An 18,604-nucleotide genomic window follows, 5' to 3' on the forward strand; every position below is an offset into this window, starting at 1 on the left:
CACGGCCGGGCTCCGACACCGTCGGGGGACACGCACACCCACGCGTCTGCACCAGAGGCTCTTCCAGCTGCTCCCCCCGCGGCGCAAGCCGAGATGGGGGGGACAAAAAGCCAAAACCCGAGGGGCCATCGCTCACTGCGAGGACAAAGATCGCTCGGTGGCTGCTGCTCTCCGAGCCCGGGCTGAACAACGCTCCCGCCAGGCTCTCCCCGGCTCCGCAGCAACTCGGCTCCCGTCCTCCGCCGGCTGCCAGAAAAAGATTTGCTGAAAACAATTAATAGATGTAGATTGTTTATTGATTCCAACATGTTAATAGATTGGATAATAAACAGTACTTTTAAACATTCTCTTAACCAAAAATATAACAAATATTTACAATCACTCAGTAAAAATACAAAAAGCATACAGAGGCACTGTCTTTCTAAAAGACATAAGTGTAAGAGGTATCAAAAAATAGGAGACAAACATTGCTTATTACAGAATACTTTACAATCACTGACTTGTGCAGTACAATTGCTATTGGAATATCATTACATCTGTGCAGTTTTGCCAATACGCTCACATATTTAGAATTTAATTAATACCAAGCTAAACTGCATTCCAGGTATATCAAAAATAAAGATAAAACAATAAAAAGCACAACATAAGCAAAAGCTGGGTTGGGAATTCAAGGTAGATTACCCTCTATACAAGCATTCTAAAATATAATGTGTAAAGCTTTTCTAAAGAGAGAGTATCCCTTTTTTCTTCTGTTTTTGCAAAGGCAGTGGTTAAGTTTATCCTTTTAAAAAAATTCTAATTGTAATATTTTGCAAAAACTGAAATGGCAGGTTCACATTTCCACTGTGGCCTGTGATGAAATGACTTGAGAGATGATGCAAGAGAGGTTTTGCAACACCACTGAGGCCACGCAGGGTCCTTCTGCAGGCAGCCTGACTGGTTCAGCCCTTGGGTGGTGGGTGCGGGCAGGGCGCAGGCAGGGCGCAGGCAGGGCGCAGGCAGGGCGCAGGCAGGGCGCAGGCAGCCCTCAGTGCACCCCATCCCGAGCAACGGGCTCTGACCGCCTCCCAGTGAAGCACCACTCACCTCTGCGTAACTCCTAACGTAAGTAAAAGCAAAACAAACGAGCCAGGGAAGCAACGCGTTGCACGTGCACGCTGCAAAACCGCGTACTGCAAATACCTGCAGACATTGCCTTTCCCGCTTTTTGGTACATTTGGGAAGTGAAACCAGTACTCCGAGGCTCCGTGATCTCATTTTCCCCTTTCTGCAGCTGGAGAGGCCAATTAAAGTTTACAAAACCACACTGCTTTTTCGGGAACTACTTGGAAGTTTAAGATTTATAAAGCATAATGAAAGAACTGCGTGGTTAAATCACAAATAGCTGAAACGCATCTCTCACCCGCAAGTCAAGAGTGAACAGACAGCGGGAAGCGAGCAAACCGAGGTATGGCAGTGGAAGAACAGGCCATGAGGCATTTTAACTGTTCATCGGAATCAGACCCCGCGTTAGAGGAACCCGGTGGAGGTACCAAGTCAGGAATCTGCGACCCAGAAGACATCACTTCAGTAAAGCAGCGTACAACAGGCACTAACCACCATCTTACTTCCATTTTAATTACTGAAAAAAGGGATAATGTCTCTTCAAATCCACACCAGACACACTACATTTGGCTATCGGTCCCGATCAATGTGATCGGTTGATTTAAAAACAAACGAACGAACAAAACCCCCAGCAAGGACCGGCAGAGGCAAGCCACACTGTGCGAGGCAGGAGAAGCAGGAGTAGTAGCTGATCTGTCCACAGCTTACGCGCGATTTATTTACACCGGCTGTATTGGATATTAGGAAAATACAATTGTAGCAAGACTTTCCCTCACTTTAGAAATTTTTCAGTGTCCTGAAAACCCTGCCGACCAGACGGATGCTGTTGATGTGCAAACACCACGTTTCAGTGGGTGGTTTATTCAACTGCTCTCACGGCTGCCGGAGGAGACCCCAGCCCCGCTGCCCGGGGGAGCCGCACCGGATCCTCAAGGGCAGCACTATCGGGTTTGGGGGGGAAAAAGGAACCCCTCCTCCCTCACACTTTTGTTCAACAGGCGGAAATAAACTACAGCTCAACACCCGAGGTCACGGGAATCGTACGATTTAATTTACCTGGCACAACACAGATGATTTTCTGACGAAACACGAAGCCTGCTGCGCACTCCACGGAGAAGTTAACGAGCAACTACAGCTGACGGTGGGATTGCGAGGACTTGGATTTACGTCCCACAAAAATAGCAGTTTAACAGTTAATATTATCAACGTTACATGTGCTGAAAATAATCGCTCTGCCCTGCATTGCTTTGACACTTACATTAATCTTTATTCATTAAGGCCTGTGCAGGTTCATTATATTCATTAAGGCCTCAAAAAAGCAAAATGCGTTTATTATGATATACCTCAACTGATTTTTAGCTTTTTTTTTCAACCATTTGCTCCTCAGATACTTGTGCCAAAAATTCATACAGCCAACCAATTAGTTATGAATTAGGCATCCCTTCCCCAGCATCGCTGTTCATTCACGTCGTTAGAATTCCAGTCCCTGCGGGTAATGGAATATCGAACCCGGCACCGCTACGAACGCAGACACGGGCTGGGCCGTTCACGTTCGCCCGGTAGCATCAGCCCCAAGCTGCTACGGGGCCAGCACATCAAAGGCTTTGGGCTGCTTTTGGTACTTGGGTATTTTTCAGAAAATTGCTGCGTTCACCTTGCACCCCCTGCACACATACAGGAAAAAAAAAACAACAAACCTTAAAGCTCTTCACAACTATGGATATAGAAATCATTTCTGAGGCACTGTAAAAATGACAAACATCTTTCTAGCTTAGGCTGTAAACATCACAACAAAGATTTACAATTAAATGTTTAAATACATATTCACACATTCATGTCCAATTTTAACACTAGAATGGGGCGTCATGTGCTAGAAGAAAGAAAGAAAGAGACTGCAGGTATTTCCAGTTTTACCCCTCTGCGCTCTGGCTGGCTAAGCAGAATCAAACAAGCAATTTATTTGACTATAGTCAAACTAGAGGATCCCGTGTTAATACTGGCTGGCTGCAAGTTAAAACTGTCACTGACATCAACAACATCAGGATTTTTATCTGGGATATAAAACCACAATGTTTTGATATCATCCGTATTTTCCAGATGAATGCAACAGGGTTTTTTTAACCCATCATAAGATGCATCATACTCTTATACAAGAATTACATCATTTAATATTCAGTTTCACAAATTTTACTGTGAGATGAAGGTGATTTTTAATTTATTCTTTTTCTGTGTTGGTTTTTTTTTTTTAAAGATAACCTTTGCACCTAAATCCTGTGCAACTCTGGTAAAAGGCCAGAACGCGTGGGATGATCTTAAAACCCACAACACAGGGCTGCGTTTTGGTTTCTAGCAACATGCTTTGCATGCTGAACATTGCAGGGCAAAACTTGGTTCAAGCTCTTCTGGGAAAGCTTCAAACCCCCCTAACAGCTCCTCATTTGTTCAAAGGATCCCTAAACACGGGAGGAGAGCAGCAACTATTGCCTTAGTTGGCTTGCAACTAAAAAAATTTCCAAAAATACTTCAAGGGCAGAGGGATTTTGCTGTGTCCGTGTAGGAGGGGAGCAGCAGACGGCAGGGCTGCCTGCCTGCCACGCCGCTCTGCAGGGCTTTGTGCTCTATTTAATCTAACACCACTCTAAAATCCACGTATTTCTGTACCTGATAATGGCCCGTTTCTAGTTTTCTGTGTTTATTTTGAGAGCATAACAGTTTATGTGTAGCTAATTTACTATCGCATTGACTAAACATTTAATTAGCCAACCAGAGCACTCCCAACACAAATAAAGGAAATTCCCATCCAAAAAAAAAATTAAATTAATAAATTATTTTCAGATACTTCAGCAATGTCCTTCGCTTTTGCTGACATTTTGATATATTTTTTTTTTTTCTTAAAGTTCATAAAATAACACTCTTAGACTTATCATGGTCATGTAGAAAATAACAACGATGAAAAACTACCAAAGGATTATATGGTATCATACAGAAGAATGTTTCCAAGTGTCAAGTGGTGGTGACAACTGGTCCTTCCAAATGCATGAAGCCTGGTCCATCTCTGGATACCAACGTCGGCATCCAGGTAGTCAGTAAGCTCCTTGAAAACAGTTTTCTATTTCAGAGGCAGAAATAGCTTTTTTAGGCGGTGGTAGACTGAAGTAAGGTAGAGAGACGTGATCCAACCCGTTCCATCTCGTCCGTGACAGAGGCAAACACAAAAGTTTGAGGTTAGTAGCAGCAAGTTGTTAGCGTTCGCTAACAGATCGTGTGGTCCTTCTCCCCACATCCCTTCTGTGAAGTGGTTCACATAAATAGCCCAACGGTTAGACTGCTGATACTTGTTCATCTTCTGCAAAACAGAAGAAAAAAAGCAAATTATTCCACTGGTCCCCTGCCTCGGACGCCCCCAGTTGTTTGATTACAGTGGTTCTGTGAAGACTTCACTACATCAGCGTGACGTTTTCACTGTCTTAATGATTGACCACAACACAGTCGGTATCACCATTTAACAAATCCTCAAGCAGTCTGAGGTATTGCATCATACAATAAAGATGTATTTATTGCAAAACAGAAAATCCCAGATCCTCCAACAATTCTTAGCATGCAGCTCCCAATATCCCGACAGCTACTGATTTGGGAGAAAAGCCAGTAAATTACTTTCCAACATGCAGTGAGCGTTGTATCCCAAGTAAAATTAACCAGGCACTTTAAAAATAGTAAAATAGGTGTATCTGAAAGTGTATGGTTAAATTTAGTTTAGAAAAAATTCAGATTAAAATGTTTGAAGCAATTACTTCCTTATTTTTACATCAAAAACATTTAATATCACAACTGAGTTAATGCTGGGCAACTTTACGTTTTACCCTAAGTTTGAATTGCAGTACTAATATATATGTTAAAGACTGTTTACATATTTTGAAGGGCCAAGATAGGATCATTTTGCATCAGAAATTGTTTTAATCTAAATCCATGCTCATTCTAAGGCAGATTGAAATTGAAGGAAACAACCACAACATTCTAATAAAAAAACCCGAGTTCAACAGCAAAGGGTACAGAGAGATCACATCAGTGCATCGGTATTGGAAGTAAATCAGCAGATAAACAATTAAGTTGAAATTCCCCTAACCTGAAGTTAGTTTTGACACAATATCAGAGCAGTCTTTTTCAGAAAAATCTCTTGCATTTTGGTCACCAGAAACATGCCGTGCTCGGCAGCGTTGGCTGTTGCTTCAAACAAGATCGTGAAGAATTTAACTGGAAGAGACACTGTCAGGCCAAGTTGGGCTGAGAAGTCAGGTTTCATTAAATGCACTTTTCAGAAGAACAGAAGTTCACTGTTATTTTGTTCATTTTTAAACCCAGTCTCTAGAAATCTCTGTTGAGGAGTAAGGCAGCTCAATGCTAGCACGTGAGAATACAGATGTGAAACAAGTAAAGAGTTGTACAATACCCCACCAAATCCAAAATACTTGTTTCAGGTCATCATCGTGATGCCATCCTACAACAGCAGGACATCGGCTGATCAGCCCAGAGAGGCTGGACTTTTTCTGCATGTAATTTATAGCCTGACAGTGTCCCTTCAAGTCATCATCGCCACTGAGAGGGGACGGGTTTTAAAGAACAAAAATAGTATCTACATGCTCTTAAGTGTCTCAGTTGTGCTTTGGGAGATTTTTTTATATATTTATTTATATATAACTTAAAGTCTGTTTGGTGTTAACATGCTTTTTCTAAAGGGAATGCATTCTTTTTTTTGTTTTTAAGTGTATATACATGCATACATATATGCATGTGTATACAGCCATACAAACGTATTTGTATATTTAGAGATTAATCAAGTTTTAATCTCCAAGAATGACCAAGAGAAAGCCCAGAACATCGTTGTGAAGTAAACACTGCACAGACCAGATTCACACAGCAGTTCACTTAACATCTACCGAGTCAGGTGTTGCACATACCATCCTCTTCACTATCTGCGTCAGTCATATCTGCTAGTTTGGGGTTGGACGGCTGCCGACTATGCCACTGAGGCATCTTCGATGAAATACAGGCCACCGGTTCACTACCGAGAGCAGCTGATGAAAGTCTAGAGAGGTCACTGTGCAGCATCTTTGACCTCTGCACTGCCACACTATAGTCTGGAGGTTTTAGGTGTGGGTGATGGGGCGATCCTTCCTTTATGTCCGCTAAAGAAATCCCCATATATCCCGGAGGGGTGGGCGGTGGCTCCCTATACCTATCGTCCTTCTTAGGTGAGGTGACACAGTACACTGGCACAAGAAATAAGCAATGGAAATGTTAAAGAAGAAAACAAAGGAAACAAAACGTTAAAAAATCATGAAATGTTACAATGGCAAAACAGAAACTGATAACAAAATGCAAATGCAGAAACACCGGTTATAACGACAGCAGCAGATATTTATGCTTTCATTTATGTTTTCTATTTATTTTAAGAAGTCAGAGCAGCAAGAAAACCCATGAACTCATTAGGCAAGATGCCAGTCGAGTGGAAACAGGACTATAAACCTTCTCTACTCTCAGCCTGCAATCACAGCGCTCATTGCGCTCCCTACTCCTGCGGCACCGCTCCGCTGCGGGATGCGAAGGAGCTCTACGGTACGGATGGAGAGCCAGCACGGCAACACTGCCGGCTGAGTCTGCTCCCACTCTCTGTTACAGGCTGGGAAATTGAAACAAAAGAAATTAAGGCAAGTAGCCCAAAGTTACTTTTTTGCACAGCGTGCTAGAGACCGATAGCAAGAACTGTTGGTTGACTTCAACAATATCCGCTTCATCACCCTGCGGTGGCTTAACAGGAAATTCATTATCATAAAATATCACTGTATCAATTCATACGCAATAAGACATTAAACCATCCCGTCAGCTATGCTATAGGAAGGAAAAAACCCTAGTATCACATTAAACTGCTCCTATGAGGCAAACTGCATAGAGAGCCTGCATTCATTATTTTGCATTTTCTAACAGTAACCAACGGCTTATCACGTCCACAGTTTCCTTCCCCCTTCATCAGCTTAGGTCACCCAGGCTCTTAACCCAAAACTTAGCTTTTCTTAAGTTCTCTCCCACCCTCCCCCAGGTCTGGGGCTCATGTGCATGTTAAATTGGGCTTTTTTCCATGTACGTGTTCCAACAGGAGAATTTCAAAGCTAGGGTATTTTTTTTGATCTATTAGTTGAGTGAATTTGCATTCTTCTTGCGCATACATTTTAAATGGCATGTTCATTAGTTTCATTTATTTCCCACAACTGTAGTATCTTCTTATCTTACAAGAATGTGAAAGGGTGAAAATAAAAGAGTATTTCTTATTGTGCTGTAGACCTGTGAGATTCTAGGCGTTGGTATTCAGGAATGAGAGCCGGTTCATATCTGATGGCCTCGGTTTATGCTTGGGCTTATAGGAAAATAAAGAAAACTGAATTCATGCAGTCTGAGTTTTAACAGATACAGGTGGGTACAGGCAGAGTTTATACCGCTGATTTATAGGAATCATTTTCATTGAACCGGGCCCCTGTGAGAAGGCAGGGGAAGCGAAGGAGGCTTTTTTCTCCCTGCAGGAATGGGGAAGGGCTGGGGCCTCCGAGCAAACCCGCACCTTCGGTCTTCATTGGTTCTGCAGGAGGACTGACGGGGGTGGGAGTATTCTCCTTTGAAGGGGAGAGCTTCAGGCTTCCTAGAGCTAGTATCTAACCTACTGTAATAACAAAAGTAGGAATAATGTGCCCTTTTGTAAAGTTCCAATTTGTAGTATTTTAAAAATCCTATCAAAATAAAATATTCTAAGAGCATTTAATGTCCACAGCATTAAGCGTCCGTAATGTCTGTCACCCACCCAGTCTCAGGAGGTTATGAAACCCTTTCCTAAGGAACCCTCCTTCCCAAGCAGCTGAATACCCAAATACTCACTTGGTAAAGAAAATAGGGTGAAACTCCACACAGTGGTTAAGGGAAACATAACTAAAAGGCAGAAATACAAATTTTGATGTCTAACTATAGGTAAAAGTAATGGAAAAGCTTTTCCCGTCGGATGTACAGCAATGGCACATCACTACTCCACACCTTCTCTGCTGGTAAAGCAAAGGTTGCAGCAAGAAACGTTGGATGTTGCAGAGGGTAGATATGCACGTGAAGTTAGGAAGCCATGGCATTCATGGAGTCTGCCAAGACCACATTCTGCCATTAGTATGCGGGCAGTGCCTTGCCAGCTTCGTTTTAAAGGTTTCAAGCAAGAAAGCTTGTGCCAATCCTTTTGGAGCACTATTCAACGCCAACGCTCGCTAAGCAAACGAACTGAAGATTCCTGTTTTGTTTACAATATTCTGAAACCATGCAGTCGTTACAGACTCTGGCAACAAGCTGTTTGTAGAGAATAAGCAAACGGTGAAATTAAGTGAAAATATCTTTGACATATTGTATGATGGTGAACAGTTAACAGATTTGCTTTTGCAAACCAGAAATTACATCTACTTATATCAGATCTTTCCTTAAGTAGACATGTGCATGCTCTACTGAAGCACGTTGCTGTTTCTTACCAGTGACTGCACAAAGGAGGCAAGCTATATGGTGCAGTACGTAAATAGAATTCGAAAGATGGGGAAGTGCTGTGAGCAAAGACAGCACGTACTGAACAGCTAACATACCGTCTCCTAAAACAGCTCAGAGGCCCATGAGCAGCTCTGAAAGGCTACAAGGGCAGAGCACATGCTCAGGAGTGAGCTGTGAGCCACTTTTCTGCAAGGCTCCACCATGCTGCCTTTCTTCTACAAAGCCACGGAGGAGAAACGCAATCCAAGACCTCCACCCTGTGTGTGATGTTTATTCAGGCAATTACCTTTGATAACATAAACCCCTCTAGCAATCTAGTCAGTAATTAAATTGCATTTCAGCTGCAGCCTTAACATACAGTCTAGAAAGCTTTGCATTCCATGTTTTATCTTGTTCTTAACCCAGTTCCTTTAGTTTTGGCTCCTAGACTCACTAGGACAGGGAAAGAACATCTTGCTTGGTAAAACTATGCACCTTTGAAAAACATTTTACGAGGTTTTTTCTCCTTTCATATGTAGCCAAAATGCAGCTGTATAACCAAATAAATGGCAGTTTAACACAGTAAAGATAGGAGGGGAATCTGCTTTGCCTTTGCATTTCCAGAGACCAAAGCCCTGTGGATGAAAGGTGCCCCAGCTCCAGGGAGGTGGGGAGAGCTCCGTACCACTCAGCTGTCACGCTCTTCCCTCTCAGGTTCATGGAAAGTCTGTCTTATATAGATTTTGAGAAGCCGTGCTCGTAGCTCCTTGCCAGGGGAACGTCTACAGGGATGTTTCCAAAATCATCCAAAAAATAAAAGGTCACACTACCCAGAGGAACTGCCTGACATTTTCATGAAGACAGTTCTCCTGCAGACTCATACAGTGACTGGGAAGTGGGCTGGGTTTTTATTTCAATTTTCCTAGTGCAAAAGAAAGTGGCTTGAGAACACGCTGTCTGTGTAGTGTTCTGATTACAACCGCATGTAAAGCTGAATTTAACTTGCCATCCAGGCCCCAGACCTGCTGATGTCATTTCTTAACAACTTAATATCAAAATGAAAAACAGATGTAGAAGCTTCCATAAGCTGTTGGCTTGACTTACCTATCAGGCCTTTTTCTGTACTCGAAGTAACAGTTTTGTAAGTTGTATCAGCGCCTGGTTTAGAGTCCAAAACCTCCGTCTGCTCTGCTGTAGAGTTCTCCAGCCCCCTCCGCTTAATCGTCCCATAGTTTGTTTCGTAGGTGTCTGACAGCGAGCTGGAGGAGGCCCAGCTCTGCCGAGACTGATCGAGCTCCACGCTGGCTTTTGACTGTCTGTTGGTTTTGGAAAAGGCTTCAGAATACAAATAAGCCTCCTCAGAGTAACAGTTTGTGGGATCAACTTCAGCTATAGGTCCGTCCAGCTGGGTGTGACGATAAGAATTGAGGAGATCCCAGCTCTTCTGGTTTGGGATGTTCTGGAAGTTGTCATGAGAACTACTTGAGCATGAAGTCCAGCTTCCCCGGCCGCTATCTGCTGCCTCTACGGTGATATGTTCATGGGAGATCTCCTCGTTGCTCATGGAGGACGTGAAAGCCATCCCTCTGATGAGAGCAGGTCTAGTGATTGACCAGCTACGTTTGAAACAACAGAAAGCAGAAAAATCAAACCTCATAAGCTTTTAAAATAAGATTGACACACTCAGAGGCAATTACCTGTTTTTAAAAGGCAAGTAATCTCTAGTTTTCAAACAGGGACACGGCAAGGTCAAGGCACACGGGAGCACTCACAAGAGACACTGTTATTCCCGACTCATTACTGCACGTGGCAGCTGGGCAGTTATTCCCAAGGGAGTAACAAGTCTGCAACAGGCATTTGACCCCAGATCTGTAAAAACCTGGTCCACAGAAGCTTTCCTCTATCAACCACAGCAAGACAGTGCATGACGGAAAGCAGAGGAGTAACTACCTCTCAGCTTCAGGCTACTACCACTTTTTTCTTTGCATTTATAAACTAAAACCAAAATAAATATTTAGAATACAAAACAATCCCTTCAGCGGCAGCAACGTGAAGTTGTTCAGACAGAGTGGAAGTAGTTGTGTTTCAAGAACATTTGGAAATATTGGGCATAAATAACATTTGTGGAAACGATCTGGAGTGACAGATTCTGAAACCCAAGCACAAAATTTCTTGTTTAAAGAAATGGCTGCTAATAGCTCCAATCACTGTCAATACATAATTAAGGGAAAAAAAATAAAGCTAGGTTTGCATGAATTTAGAATACATGAAGTTACAATTGCTAGACATTATTCCAAGTCTCTTAAGCATTTCTGGTTATATTAACAAATGCATGGACAGCACAACATTAAAATTCAACGCTATCCCTCAGCAGTTTACTGACATGTTGCAAAATCGAGGAACATTTCTTAGATAGGTACAAACAATTTTTTTCCTTGCTTTTCTAAGCTCTAGCATAAAAACTGCTTTCCTCCCTCCAAACCCTACTGAAACTAAGGCATAAAGGAACAACCATAAACAATCTGCTTTTAATTCACAAAGAGAATAAGGAGTTTAGACAGCAGCAGTGTCCTCGTTGCAATTTGCAGTACTTCAGCCACCACTGCAGGTGGTTTGTCACAGCCAGTACCAAAGGTAACCCACCGTAACCTGGGCCGATGGGGCATTTCGCTCGGTGCTCTGAGACTGTTCTGACTACACATGTTCTCAGCATGTGTTATGCCTTTTAGAAAAGGGAATTATTTTGGTTTATGAAGCACACCTTTAAATTCCTGGTTTAGCACAAAGAAATTAGTGATTCAGTTTATTTCAGAAGAGCTGCAGCGCTTTAGCAAAGCATACACTAAAAAGCTTTTTTACAGGGGAGAGAACACCACCGAATTAAAATCATTTATACAGAAACAACATAGATCTCTTTATAGAGTTCAACCATTAAAAAAATTATATTGCTTTAGAGATGTGCTGTAAAGATTGTAAATGTAAGGAGAATCTCTCCTTGACTTGAATCCACATCATCTGAGGACAGAAGATGCTATCCCAAGAAGATTCTCATATATTAAGTCTTATGGATCAAGGCTTAACATCTAGTAAGACAAAACCAAAAATTTCCAGTTCCAAGTGTCATCTCAGGACAAGTTCTCATTGTGCTAAAGCAAGAAAATCTCTTGTGTGGAAACTCTGAGGAAGACAGTGGCAGAAAGCTTCTAGTCAGCCTAAGCAACAAATTGTAATAATAAAAATCCTTAAAAATGACATCAGTATATGTTAAGTGACTGGCGCTGCTGACTCAGACTTGATAATATCCTGTTCTGCTGTCTCTCACGACTGCACTAATTTGTTAAGTATCATCCTAGCTTTTAACACATTCGCAGTCTCTTGCAAGAGACGTCCATCTGAACCCCACCCCTGGGAACAAGCTGTTGTATACCCAAGTAATGCTCTTAAGTTTCTTGGGAAAACAGGCTGTTCCCACACAGAGCAGCCCATACTCCGGCTTCTAGCAAGAGCTTAATAACCACAGTAGAGTTCATAACTGTGTCCTGACCAAAGCTTCAGTACCCCCTTCGGACACAGGACACCAAGCCCAACCAAAACCAGTTGCATCTTACCCTGGGCACGGCTGGCCGTAGTCAGCCAGCGGCTGAGGATGCTCTTTTCTCTCTGCTCCCCCCGAATCCACCACAATGAGAGACTGCGACAAACTCCTCTCGTCCTGCAGTGCTGCCGACATCGAGTCCACTGAGCAGTTGCTCACAATGCTGGACCGCGATGAAATCTCACTGTGACTGGAATCCGAGAAGTTATCAGATTTAGTGGAAGGTATGAGGGCGTAGCCTAAAGGAGAGGAGAGGAGAACAGCTTGGTCAAAGAGCAATGTGAGTTTACTAGGTACAACAACAAAGGATTGACACACAGGTTTCAGCAACGATATTTAAAAGAGAAACTAATCAAACCCTGTTTGCATACAATTGGTCCACTGAAGTTTTTAGGGTACTAAAGCTTTTAGCATCTATCAGCATCTAGCACTGTAATTTATTAATGCAAGTCTGGTGACACCAATAACCTACCTGCAACTCCACCTCTCTCCAGACCAGAAGGTTAAACCTACATAACCAGGATCAACAGCTGCAGCATGAATAGTGGGGGGACAGGCCAGGTCTTCCTGCAAGTGCCGAGTCCTCTAGTACAAATGCAGTGCGATTCCCACTATCCATCTGCCCTACTGTTGTGTGAGACTCAAGAAAGATTTTGGCAGTGGATGAAGAGATGCTGACTAAGGTAAAAGCCCAGCTATTAGCACTCAGGGATAAGCCATATGGTCCCTTTCAATTTTATTGTCTGTTCCAAAATTAACAGGGAGGGAAGCAAAAGTGGGAAATACAACTTTGGCAGGAGCTGGACCAGACGCCCGTGCTGCTCCCACAGAAGGGAAACAGCTGAAGACCTCGCCAGTTTCAGAGCAAAATATATAATGTGTTTTTTCTGCTTGGCTTACCCTTACCCTCAAATAACCTCTTTCAAACACCCATAACATATAGCCCCATATATCCAACACCTCCTCTTCCTAGTACCTGGAGTGAACATAAAAGAGACTACTATACTGGGGACTTCTATGGGCTCTGGCTACATATATCCTGTAGACACTTTGGCTGGCATAGCTAAAGTGATTCCAGATGGGATACCTGTCCCCACACTGCATCATACAAAGCCTTCATGTAGACAACTTGCCTAAATCATTTATTTTGGTGACCTTAGAGAATCATGGAAAGAACTGAAATGAAATGAACTTGGCAAAGAGCATCTGGGCTGGTCTGAGGGAAACTACACTCAGGTCCTCCAGGTTTAGTGACTGGTCTCCCTCCACACAACGCAACCTAAAAGTTGAACCATGTATCTAAGAGCATTGTCTGAATGCTTCTTGAACACCAACAGGCTTGGGGCCATGACCACATCCCTGGGGAGCTTGTTCCAGTGCTTGACCAGACCCTCAGTGCACAACTTTTGCCCTAATATCCAATCTGAACTTCCAGCTTTAAGCTGTTCCCAGGTGTCCTATCACCGCACACCAGAGAGAAGAGACCAGCACTTCCCTCTCTGCTCCCCATCGTGAGGGAGCTGTAGACAGCAATGAAGGCATCCTTCAGTCTGCTCTGCTCTAAGCTGAACAGACCAAGTGACCTCAGCCGCTCCTCACAAGTCATGCCATCTAGTGCTCTCACCATATTTGTTGCCCTTGTTTCGACACATTCCAGTATTTTTATACCCTTCTTCTATTGTGGAGCCCATAACTGCACACAGCATTCAAGGTAAGGCTGCATCGATGCTGAATATAGCAGGGCAATCTCTTCTTTCAACTGGGTCACTACACATCCAGAATTACACCTTCCCAGGTGCAGAATCTGGCATTTGTTCTTGTTATATTTCATAGAGTTGGTGACTCTCATCTATCAAGACCTCTGTGTAAGGCCTCTCTGCCCTGGGAGGAATCAACAGCTCCTCCTAATTTAGCACTGCTGGCAAACCTCCTTCTCTGCACTCAACCTCCTGCGTACAGGTCATCAGTAAGAACATTGGAGAGCACTGGCCCTAAAACTGAGTCCTGGGGAGCACACCACTGGTGACTGGGACTGACCGTTCACCCATAGTATCGCGTACATGCTGGACATTTTGTCCAGAAGGATACTCTAAGAGACACCATCAAAAGCTCTGCTAAAATCCCAAACACCCACATCTGCTGCCTTCCCTTTGCCTTCAAGGTGGGTAGTCTTGTCTTAAAAGGATGTTAAGTTAGTAAGGCATGACCTTCCCTTCGTGAACACATGTTGGCTTTGACTCATGATCACATTGTCTTTCAAGCATTTTTCAGCAACTCCTAGAATAATCTTCTCCATCATTTTACCTGGCACTGAAGTGAGACTGACAGCCTTATAATTACCAGGGTCTTCGTTCTTGCCTTCCTTGAAAATTGGAATAACATTTGCTAGCTTCCAGTTGACTGGGACCTTCTCAAGTCCCAAGATCATTGATAAATAACTGAGAGATGTCTAGCAGTAACATCAGCTGACTCTTTCAGCACCCTGGGATGAATCCCATCGGGCCCCATAGACTTATGTGCCTTCAGTTGCAGCAGCAAATTTAGGATGTTCAGATTTCAAGGTCTCTGGTGTATTCATCTCTTTAGATAAGTCCATGCACCATCTTATGGGCACACCAAAGTTCATTCTCTTGTGCTGTCAGGCAACAAAATCAGGAGGTGTCTGTTAAATCAGTTTAACCTAGTGGGTTTCTCTATAGCAAATCCACTGCATGTCACGAAATACATCCCTGCCTTCATTGGGGAAAACAGTCTATGATATGCCTTACATTTTGTGCATAAAATGACAACATTAGAACCTTTATTTGAAAACACTGGATCATCAACTGCTTCATGTATAGGTAAACGAGCATCTCTAAATTAATCAAAGCATGGTCTTTCTTTACAGGAGACCATATTTTAATACACTGTTGACACAGTCCTCAGATAAGCATCCTTTCCCAAATTCCTGCCAGTCACTTGACTTCTCACCTAATTTCTATCTAGATGTGCCTTTAAGCTGGACTGCCACATATTTACATCAATTAGGTGAAAATGTGAAATGACCGGACAATATAAAAGCCATTCCAGTGATACACACAACTTAATACAGAAGATTAATGCCATTAAGTCTGTAAAAAATACAGAGGTCATATAATATGACATCTGGAGCCAGTGGTATACATGCCACTGAGCATACAGCTCAATCTGAGACATTTCACAGCTCAAGCTTGATTATTTGCTTTTAAAATCTTACAGCAATATGAGCATTAAATATCAATATTATCAAACTAAAGAACAGAACTTTAGGAATGAAAAAACCTGTATTTAAGACCAGCATTTTTGAGATTAAATTTCAGTTTCCTCTCCTTTGACAATAATTAATATCTCCTACTTGTCACTTTGTCTAACAGACTCCTTAAGATTAACACAACCGTACTGCAGTAAGAAATATTCTCACAGTGCGTCTTAAAATTAAGACGCTCTTGGAGAGCTTCAAAGATCCAAAGAAAAAAAAAGGACCTCTCTTCATTAAAGAGATTAACACCACTGGAAGCTGTCATTAAATAACAGCACATGTATATACGCAGACTAAACGCAAGCCTTCACCAGGCTGAAAAGGTTAGCAGAAGAAGATGTGACCAATATACACCAGCACTGGAAGTGAGCGTTTGATTTACATCGTATAAAGGACTGTCTAGAGTCTAATTAAGAGAACATTGCAGAACTTACTGTTTTGTTGGCATTTGCGAAATACTAAGTAACAGAACTGTCACTGTACCTGTTCCTTGATTTTCTAAACTTCACATTATTGTCTTCACTGCACTGTAAGGGTGATAAGCTATAAATAACTGACACAAATATCTGGAAGGGAAGCACATTAAACAGCTTAAACATGTAAAGGAATAATGCTACAATAACTTTGACAAAATCAGTAGATCTGACACAAAGTGGACATCATAGTCTTTCTTCTAAAAAATACATCATATAGTCTTCCTTCTCCTTCTAGACTTCATGCATAGGCAATAAGATGTCCACAGATTGCTGTTGCTATAGATACTTGCTGTACTCAGAGCATCACTGTCTTTCTCCTTTTGGTTTTCACTCCCTTCTGAGGCTTCAATGTGCTCTGCTTCCCTTTTAGCAGTAAAAGCTGTTCTTTCCCTGGAGAAGCTTCTTTCCCTAAGTCTTTTAAACCGAGGTCCCTTTGTTTTCCTGTGCTCACGCTCAGCTTCTGCCTTTTTGCTCTCATACTCTCTTTCTCCCTTTTCACTTATGCCAGAACTGTCTCTTGCTTTGCAAATCATCTGAATTTTCTTTTGTAAATAAGCCCCACCTATTCCGTAGCTGCGCTGTCCACTGTTCTTGTTGCTGGCTTCACTGGCGAGTGATGAGGAAGAGCCAGAGAGATTCATCTGACTGCAGTTATCGGACCTTTGGATGTTACCAACTACAATAAAGTACACACAGACAGATCTTGATAAGTGATGAGATAAATAACAGCAAAAATAACATCCTGATTTGAAAACCTTTTTTCTTCAATGCTATTTGCATATCACACGGATATAGCTCAAAAGAAAATGAAATCTAAGATTAAGTGGAATGTGTTCATGCCTAAAATTATGTCTTTCAGCTGTCTGTGAAGCACCTAATTTTAGTTCAATGAGCTGTTAGCACTACACATACAACAGGGTATGGATCGCCTCAATCAAATTAGGTCAGCGCTAAAAATATGCTGAAAGCAAGTTGAATTAATGAAATAACCCCGAAGAAACAAAATGCTATTTTCAAAGAACCAGATGAAAGTTAACAAAAATAACATGTTTATAAACGATGCTCAAAAATCTCAGTGGAGCTGGGTTTGGCAACCCAGGTAATTAAACTTCTTATACATATGCTGTGCTTAAGTAAAATAAGTGGCATTCTCCTAAAGGAAACAGTATCTTGTGAAGGCAGAAGTGGACAAACCAGCATGATCTCCCACTGGAACGGGTGAGAAGATGCAGGAAGTCGCCATGCCATGCCAATCCAGTGCCTTTGCGCTGTCAGTGAGTCAAAAGCAGCACAGAGGGGAGGGAGAAACACCTTACACCGTCTGACACTGACCACACTGGCTGACTACAAAGTGGTGTTAAGAGATTTCAAATGAATTCCCATCCAAGGTTGACTAATGATGAAGTGATGCAGGTCTTTTAAGATGAAGACATCAAAAATAAAGGGATTCTCAGGGCATCATGATAAACAGGGATGTACACAAAGCCCTGTGCACAAGAACAAAAAATATGAGTCGTGACTCAAGGACTTAGATGGATGCACTACTTTTGCAGCTATCAAAACCATCTGTTCTGGAGAACTATGACAACATTTTATCTCCAGCTCCATCTAATCACCTGACATGTTTTGCCCAAGGTAGCTGGACTAAGATGTCTCAACAGCCACAGTTTCTGTGCAACACTTTTCTTCAAGAAATCCCCAGGTTTGTGAATCCCAGTCACATAACCAGCCACCTAAATCGGAACTGATAGACTGGCAGCCCGCAGCACTTAAGAACTATTGGGAATCCTGTCAGAAGCACTTAAGCAGTTTCTAAAAGGGGGAACGATTGTTTTCTTAAACAGTAGGTGACTTTTAAGACCAAAACATACAAATACGTTGAAACACTATGTCTATTCATAGAAAGACACAATTCTATTCTTGACATGAATATTCTAAACTACTATTTCTCTCACATGTCATTACCAACAAATATTCCTGCCACTGCTCACCCTGGTTTTAGTACACCACAGCCACGAATTCCCGAGACGGATGCTGACACGTGCACTGTGAACATTCACGCAGCACACGTACCTTTGCGTGGAGAGCCCTGAGGAGAAGCAGGTGGGCTGGAGTGCAAAGAAGATGCCATGGACATGGTGTCATCTGTTTGTTTCTTACTACTTACTTCCTCAGACAAGCTTAATGACTTCTGTGGGGAGCCTGTACCTATGAACACAACGGATATGCATTTACTGCATTTCATTCTTCTTCTAAGTTGGTGATATCTGTAAATACTATAAATAAGCACCATGTTGAAAAGAATCCCTGGAGTATTCAGCGAGGGGCAGATGCTCAGATGGATTCTGCATGTGGAGACAGTCTCCACTTCCAATTTAGATCAGATCAGCAGTGGCCACCTGCTCCTGCTGGCTGCTCATCTGAAGTGTGTTGAAACACCCAGGTCGTAACTGGAACCATTGCAACAGATGATAGTCGTGGGTTTGGCAAAGGACTAAAAACTGTGTAACGTATAAAGCTTAGAGGAAACCCTTGCCCATGACACTTGGGACAGTGTTAAAGACAATTTGCATCATAGCCAACAAGTCAGCTCAAGATCGTCACAATCAGGAG

The 18,604-nt window shown here is 42.5% G+C and overlaps 1 protein-coding gene across 6 annotated transcripts in view; it reads right to left on the reverse strand.

Moving 5' to 3' along the window:
• Positions 1-274: 274 nt before the first annotated feature.
• The window catches only part of RAPGEF6 (Rap guanine nucleotide exchange factor 6), a 133,860-nt gene continuing 115,530 nt past the window's right edge, over positions 275-18,604 (reverse strand). For 5 of the 6 annotated variants that reach the window (XM_075766809.1, XM_075766807.1, XM_075766808.1 and 2 more), the window contains 6 exons: positions 18,065-18,199; positions 16,554-16,667; positions 12,252-12,477; positions 9,748-10,259; positions 6,060-6,371; positions 275-4,450 (listed from right to left, as the gene is read on the reverse strand). In XM_075766809.1, the coding sequence (XP_075622924.1) occupies positions 4,425-4,450; positions 6,060-6,371; positions 9,748-10,259; positions 12,252-12,477; positions 16,554-16,667; positions 18,065-18,199 (1,325 nt within the window). In that variant the 3' untranslated portion in view covers positions 275-4,424. The remainder of the gene's footprint in view (positions 4,451-6,059; positions 6,372-9,747; positions 10,260-12,251; positions 12,478-16,553; positions 16,668-18,064; positions 18,200-18,604) is intronic. The other variant, XR_012837794.1, reaches the window with a different exon arrangement.

The sequence above is a fragment of the Balearica regulorum genome, chromosome 14, assembly GCF_011004875.1.
Source record: "Balearica regulorum gibbericeps isolate bBalReg1 chromosome 14, bBalReg1.pri, whole genome shotgun sequence".
In the NCBI taxonomy this organism is placed as follows: Eukaryota; Metazoa; Chordata; class Aves; order Gruiformes; family Gruidae; genus Balearica; species Balearica regulorum.